A 7,790-nucleotide genomic window follows, 5' to 3' on the forward strand; every position below is an offset into this window, starting at 1 on the left:
ATTCCAATCACTGGCAGCTGTGTCCACCAATGTTTTGGAATGAAATTGTAAGCAAAGCCAGTGTTTAAAGTAAAACAAGTGAAGTCTGGCAGTTAAACTTCGCTCGCCGAGGAATGGGCTGAACGGGCGATTATTTAAGGTCTATACAAGATTTGTGTTCATTTTACCAAGCTCAAAGATTTATTATAGATGGTTAAGCGAAATGCAAACTTTTATGTATAGCAAAAACATTTCTTGTAAAGTGGGGAACACAACCTCAAATGGCCAAGCAGCATTAGGCAATTGTGCATCAAATAAAGGCCAAATGCAGTACTTCGACTGTCTCCGGGTTGAAAAAGACCAAGACGGGCCCGTCCTTCATCCATCCACCCTCCCAAAGTATCCAGCGGTAAGCGCACACACAGACTTTGTAGCTTGTCCGTCAGTTAAAAATAGTAATTGTGAAATCCGTGTTGTATATCGGCCCAGGCATACAAGCTAGTTAGCGTGATAAATGTAAATAGTTTCAGACGTGCCTGCGTGATGATGTGTTTCAGTTTGGCTCAGTAAATTTTTAAATTTATATTTTTCATTTTGGTGCTGCTGTTATTCTTTTCTATTGTTAGTTTTTTATGTCATTTCGAAGTGGCCTATTTAGCATTTAGCCATGTTTATTGAGAGGCTAGACACGATTTTTGTTATGCTCACTTGTAGTAGCAATAAAAGCAAATACCACTTCTGTTAAAACATATTGTCGGTAGTCTTCCACCAAATAGAATAGAAAAGTATCAATAATTATGGTATCGATATAAAGACTCGGATCGAAAGGAGTATTCGATAAATGGTAATAATTTGATATTCAATAAATATTAACGATCCCCATCCCTATACATAGTATGGTGAAATATAGTCTAAATGTGAACGTTCAAGCAATGACTTACAATAGTAGGTGAAAGAAATTATGAACCAATTTGGTACACCAATTTGGTACACTTTTAATTGGTGACTATAGTCATTTATTGAATGTCTTCAACTGAAAAATGTTCACTGGGTCCTCTGAACACAGTTCACAGTGTAGTATCAAAACAGTGAGTGGGCAGAATCTGTGTACTGGTAACAGTAATATATGTTTCTTGGCAGATTCCAACAATGACTGACTGCCATTAATCAGGCATTCTCAATCTTTCTAACCACCAGAGAGACAACAATGATCCATGTCTACACCTCTCTATCTCTAATGCAGACTAACATTTAGGCAATACTGGACCTAAACAAAGTTGAGATGTGTTTGGAAACATCTCTTTATGAGTGTCAATGTAAACATATGAATCAAGCAGGGGGTAAAAACACAGATTCTTACCTTGTATTTGTCTACAATGGGCAATCTGACAGGGCCATCACTTGATCTGTTGAAATGTGGCAAACTGTCCAAGTGTGGAATGAAAGGTAACCCTCTGAAATAACAAAATATGGGCAGCATTTAGTATGGAACAATTAGTTTCTGTCTATACTGTAACTGTTAGTGACAGTGAAGAGATTATGAGGAGAAACTGGAAGACTTACGTATACCAGGAGCACATGTCAGTGGGCTCCTTCAGGTTGGCCCCTGTCAGTCCGGAGCACGGCATGAAGTGAATGTCTTTCTTCGGGTTGAATCCCACCTTCTTCAAAAATGGCACTAGTTTCTCCTTACACTCTTCATACCTGAGGGTTCAACAACAGGAGGGACGTCAACACTGATATGACAGAGGACAGGATATTAGAATAACTCTTTATATAATGCAGTCCAATAAAAACACCACCATCCAGAGAATGAATGCCTGTTACAGTTGTGTCTGGAGGTGTTGAGGTCAGGTGGGAGTATGAATAGTACACCAGTCAATATAAGTGGTATGATGTGTATCTGTACCAGTATAGACTGAATTTTGTGTAACATAAAGAGCACGTTAACCAGTTTGTGTTCATAAGACAGGTGAGATTGTTTGTTTCCTCTGGAAAAGTTGCCAGTGCTCACATTATGTGACATAATTATTAATTAGTTTTCCCACATATTCAAAGAGCATTTCACCTCACAAAAAAAAAAAAACGGCATAAATAATGATCATATGTTTCTAGTGAAAGAATTAAAATAAATGAAAGGCCAAATCAAACCTTATGGCAGCCCTGCTTTGAATGAACCCACAAACTATGTTTGCCCTATTAACTGTGTAAGTACAGTTCATCAACCTACCTTAGCTTAAAAGTGAGAGCAAAACAACCACCAACATTGTTTACCTATATAGGAAGCCATGTTACTGGGAGAAATAAGGTCACGCAGTAAATAAGTTTTAAGCTAACCTTTCTAAATCTCTGTATACATGCCACAGGTCAGTAATCAGATCTCTTATTCTTGCATTTCAGTGATATACGCTACAATATGCCGTTTCCTGAATTTTTTTTTAGGGTAGAATGGTCGAGGCAGACAACCACCCACCTAAAGTCGGGGTCTGTCCTAGGTTTCTGCCTCTTAAAAGGAAGTTTTTCCTTGCCGCTGTCAAGTGCTTGCTTATGGTTGGAACTGTTTGGTCTCTAAATAATTTTAAAGAGTACGGTCTAGACCTGCTCTATTTGAAAAGTGTCCTAAGATAACCCTTTGTTATGAAGTGGCGCTACACAAATAAAATTTAATTGAACTGAATTGACAGTCCATTGGCATTGGAAAGATGTGGTTAGATGCGAACTGGCAGGGTGCGACATGAATTGATGCAAAGATGTGTCTTCTAATCTGGTCCAACTTGTGAGGTGAGTTTTCAGTCTCCTTTTGAACCTCTTTATGTCTCCTTTTTATTAATGTATCGCATCCAACAAAAATATATGCAAGAGTAAGCACAGAGAACAACAGATGACTCTCGATGCACACTATCGTGTGCGCATCCTAAAACACAGAAGCTGGGTTTCTTGTACGAGCTGCTGTTTAGGTTTGAGACGAGCCATACACTCCTGTTTGATCAGTATTGTCCATTTACCCACCTCTCAAGGCTCCAGTTGACTGTTGGATCATCCATCTTATTCACCAGAACTATCAGGTGCTTGACACCAGCCGTTTTGGCCAACATGGCATGCTCCCGTGTCTGTCCGCCCTTCTCAAAACCAGTTTCGAACTCGCCTTTCCTGGCAGAGATCACCTGAGGGTCAACACATTTATTCAGTGATTGGTTTTATCTACAAGCGCTATGAAAACACAAGGTTTTTTTTGCTGTAGCTCACTAAAAGATCAGCCTACTTCAAGTTTGGGCTGTAGTTCATGCCCTAAAAAAAAAGTCACAAGTCCCAGTGGGCTCTGCAGTATGAGGCAGGAGTTTTCTATACTGAACGTGGCTGAACATGCCTTCTTTCAAACTGCTAGCAGTATAAATATCAGGACTTAAGCATGGGGATTTACTTTCATTCTGTTTATGTTTTAATAACAGTGATGTAGCCGATCTCCTGACAAGTATACATAAACTATGTTGTTGTTTCAATGATTGCGAATAACTCATTTTAGTACTCATTTTAATTAGTCTTTATGGTTCTTGTGATGTTGCAAACCACAGGGTAGACAAAGGCCTATAAGCTAATCTTTGATCTGATGTTCCACTTTAACTTAACAGTTTATCAACTAGAGCTACAACGATTAGTTAGTTAGTTGAATGATTAGAAGAAAAACTGATGTCTTTAATCCTTTATGACAGTAAAGTCATAACTACTATTCAATTATTGAGAATATAATCAACAGATTAATTGATAATGAAAATATGTAATTAAATGTAATTAGCTGTAGCCCTATTAACAACATTGGTCATCTTCTTGACTCACCAGAACAGCCAGGTCTGCTTGTGATGCGCCTCCAATCATGTTGGGGACAAAGCTTTTGTGGCCTGGAGCGTCTAGGATGGTAAAGTGCTTTTTGTCCGTCTCAAAGTATGCTCGGCCCACCTCCACCGTCTTGCCTTTGTCCCGCTCCTCTTGATTGGTGTCTAAAGCCCAAGACAGATACCTGGGAGAAAGAAGTCATATTCTATTGTTCATTTGGTCACTAGTAAGAAATCAGACATTTTCCAAGGGCACACACACACACACACGCACACACTCACGATCCAAGCATATAGTGGACCAGCTGAAAACACAGCCACATGTCTTCTGACCACATTAACAAATGGAAACATTTAAAAGAGAGCCAGTTAGTCCACTCACCAGGTTTCCCGGTTCTTTTCCTTGGCTTCTCTCTCGTACTTCTCTAGGGTTCTCTTGTCTACCATGCCTGTTAGATACCTGGTAGAGAGGAAGGGAACAAATGAAATGTACATGTCAAAGGCCTGATGTGGTGAATGCACTTTCACTCATTTTAAGAAAAGGCAGTGAACCAAAAAAGGGGGACTACTCACATGATTTGTCCGCCAATGGTGGACTTGCCAGCATCTGGAGAGCAAGCACACAGAGCGAGTTCAGATTAGACAAAACGGTGACATCACATCATCAACTGCGCATTGAAGCTTTACCACAGCACCTGGCTAATATTCTGTTACCCCCTTTACTTCTCTAATTCAGTTTGAGAAATGAGCTTGCCGTCCTAACAGCATGTGGAACCTAGACTAAAAGGAACACAATCTACTTTGCATGTTTTTCAAGTCCTCTCATCATCGCTCTGTTTGTCCATGTTTAAGCAGTCACATCTCAGTGGTTGTACACAGAACACAGTGACTGGCTGTGCTGTTATGCATTCCTGACACAGCAGACTAACTACAGCCTCAACCCGCTCCAGACAGGTTGACTAATATGGCATTTTGTTATGAAGCAGGCTGCTACTCACTAAATGAGTCATTATGTTGTGTAAGAGTGGGTACCTTTCTAACACCTTAACACTCCATGTTGAGTGATAACAGGCCATAGTGTTAATGAGTGCACTATAAACGTGTTAGGGGACACATCACTGATGACAGAGTAAAGGTGTAATCTGTCGGCTCAGCTGGTAACATATATCAGTGTCTGCACTCAGGGTTTCTGCAAGTTGCAACAGGTTCAATTTAAGACTTTAAAGACCGATAAGAATGCAATTCAAGACCTTATTTCACATCCATACGGGCAAAGACTTTAAAGGATATTAAGGAAAATCTGTATTAGTTCCATCTCACTTTCATTTTGTAGTTGTTACAGCATAGCGATACAAATCGTTCCCAAAACACATTTAAGAAATGATCATGTAAGTTACTGGTAGGTCTGCTACTGATACATTTAACCCCAGTTCTTTTCCTCCTTTTTAAATGATGCAGGGTCCATTAAGTGGCTCAGGTTCATTACAGCAGGTATGTGACACTCCATGTTAGCTTGCTTTTGTGTTGCACTTGGCTGTTTTCACCACAGCTGATTTTTCAAATGTAGTCTCAGTGGTACAGTCTCAGGCAAACTGACTACAGTATACTAGTTTTCCTCTAACCATAACATTCATTTGGCCACAGTCTATCAGTAACACTTCAAATCAAGCAATGCAAATCAAGTGAAACCTGACTTTATTTTGTTTTGACCTACAAACAAGGTGTATGCACTAACCTACGTGTCCAATGAACACAACGTTGATGTGTTCCTTCCTGGGGGCGTCTGGCTGTGTAGGTGGAACCTTGGGTACTGGAGCTTCCTCCTCCTCCTCTATCATCATCTCTGGAGCAGTCTCCTCCGTTGTCGCCGGCACTACTGGCCCCCGGTCCCCGCCTCCTGGCTCCTCCTCGTTTGGCTCAGCCTCTTTCTGGTCCCACGGCTCCTCTGTGCTCATCTCTGTGTCGCCATTCTCCACTGGAGCTGTACAGCCATAAACACATCATTCAGGGCCTCTTCATTCATTTTGATAAACTGATTAAAATCTCAGCCATGCCAACAGAGCTAGTTTTTTAAATTCATTTTCTTTTACTGGAAACGTTTTCTGAGCTGTCTTTGTCACATAAGACATTCACTGTAAACTGCTGTGATCAGTGTCAGAGCAAAGGCACTCTTAATAAAAATCAGGGTGTTTTTTCAGTGGCAGTCAGTAAAAACTAAAAACAATTAGCCCACAATATCCTAATTGATTAAAAAAGCAAACGGTTCCAGTCCAGTGTACCATGTAACTACTGCAAAAAGCAATGCCTACATGTTTTACCAGTGACTTAAAAATGGGATATTACCCAAAGAAATACCCAACACATTCTTTAACAGTTTTTGCGCTGCTTCCCTGTCCTGTGATTGAAGTAATCAGTGTCAGCTAGCACGCGAGGACTGGTACTGTGTTCAGGCTGGTCTGTCGGTTTGTAAGGACAGTGTCCTTTACTGTTGATGGTCAAACTAGAGCAGCCAGCCAAAGGTGGTGTTTGACTAGATTTCACAGTTTACATAAACATTCACTGGCACTCAATGTCTGCTAAACAACTCGCTCTGGACTGTAGTTTTAACCTCTGCCAGAGTGTTATATATATTATATTATGTTAATATATTTCTGCTTTATGCTATCTTTATCCAATCAGGAACCGATTTATGAATTATGTTTAGCTCCATGCTTCAGTTTGACAACCGCCTGGTATAGTGTAACCCTTCACACAGGCCGTACAGTAATAGCCACCATGGCATGCCGTGGTTTTAAAAGACAAACAAAGAGGGAATGAGAAGAAAGGCCACCACAATGCAGCAAACTGTTTGAGAAATTTTCTTTATGAAATGCAGTACTACAACAGCAATGAAAACTTAGCACCAAAGGAGGAGACAATATAGGAAACAATGACAGTGCTCTGACATAAAGCCTCCTACTCAGTTCAGCAGTACTGCAGACAAACAGATCCTGGTTCAGTGAGTTACCAGCTCTGGTTCCTCACATATCTATTTAATCGAACTTATAAAAACTAAGTTAAGTAGTTACATTACTTTGCAACAGCTGCTAAGCATCAAATGCAGGTAAACTTTTGGTTTGGTGGAAAAATAAATTAAATAACAGCAAGGTTTACATTACTGAGTTTTTGTGTACCAGCTGAGACTAATGTGACCCTCACTGTCCACCGTACCATCATGACATCATCAAATGAAAGCAGCTTATTACCATTTGGTGCTTTATACACAATGTCTTATCAGAAACATCTACGTTCCAGGTTTTTAGACATGTGGCAACACATTACCGGTGTGAGGACACAAAAAGCTAAATGTGAAGACAAAGAAAAATCAGATGTTGGCCTTTTTTTGCGAGAGGTGGTGTCTAAATGACACAGGAGCCCTGAAATCCTGCTTAAAATACACACCACTTGGGAAATTAGTACACGGTGCTCTTGATTTAAAAACAATACAAGGGAGTGGTGCATCTTCTCACAGGAGCATCTTTGACTCAGTTGTGTGAATGTGTGCACACTACTCAAACATTGCATTTACACTAAATGATGAATGTTCATGCTTCGATCAGATCATAAAAGCAACCTCTGACTGAGGTTCTTTTGGACATATACTATCCAAGTATACAGAAAAGGTGCAAAGCTGCTTCACATTAGGACCCAGTGTTTCCTCTAGGATTTTTTAGCAGTGGAGCAGCCTGTACCAACAAGCCTACCCGCGCTAACCTAAACCCCTTTTTAGTCTATTCCACTGTGCACGACTTTGGTCAGTTTATTACTGGTGTTTAAAATGTGCTTTATAAATAAATTTACTTACTTAATTCCATCATTTACAGTTAAAGGTTATATTTGGAAAGACTGCTATATTAATCTTAACTGAATATAAATTTAACAAATTATGTTGTGTTGTCAGGTTGTTTCACTTAATTTTGAGACATTTACATAGTTTTTAGA

General features: G+C 39.9%; 2 protein-coding genes across 2 annotated transcripts in view; one reads left to right on the forward strand and one right to left on the reverse strand.

Moving 5' to 3' along the window:
• The window catches only part of zgc:158403 (tetratricopeptide repeat protein 39A), a gene marked incomplete at its 5' end in the record, with an annotated part of 767,589 nt that overhangs the window by 704,838 nt on the left and 54,961 nt on the right, over positions 1–7,790 (forward strand).
• gspt1l (G1 to S phase transition 1, like) overlaps positions 1–7,790 on the reverse strand; it is an 18,665-nt gene that overhangs the window by 7,522 nt on the left and 3,353 nt on the right. Inside the window, exons 3-9 of the mRNA XM_035654226.1 lie at positions 5,545–5,790; positions 4,383–4,416; positions 4,192–4,269; positions 3,814–3,994; positions 2,989–3,143; positions 1,543–1,683; positions 1,340–1,433 (exon numbers count right to left, since the gene is read on the reverse strand). Coding sequence (XP_035510119.1) covers positions 1,340–1,433; positions 1,543–1,683; positions 2,989–3,143; positions 3,814–3,994; positions 4,192–4,269; positions 4,383–4,416; positions 5,545–5,790 — 929 coding nt within the window. The remainder of the gene's footprint in view (positions 1–1,339; positions 1,434–1,542; positions 1,684–2,988; positions 3,144–3,813; positions 3,995–4,191; positions 4,270–4,382; positions 4,417–5,544; positions 5,791–7,790) is intronic.

This window comes from Morone saxatilis, unplaced genomic scaffold (assembly GCF_004916995.1).
Source record: "Morone saxatilis isolate NCDOM2014 unplaced genomic scaffold, NCSU_SB_2.0 Contig14, whole genome shotgun sequence".
Taxonomy (NCBI): Eukaryota; Metazoa; Chordata; class Actinopteri; family Moronidae; genus Morone; species Morone saxatilis.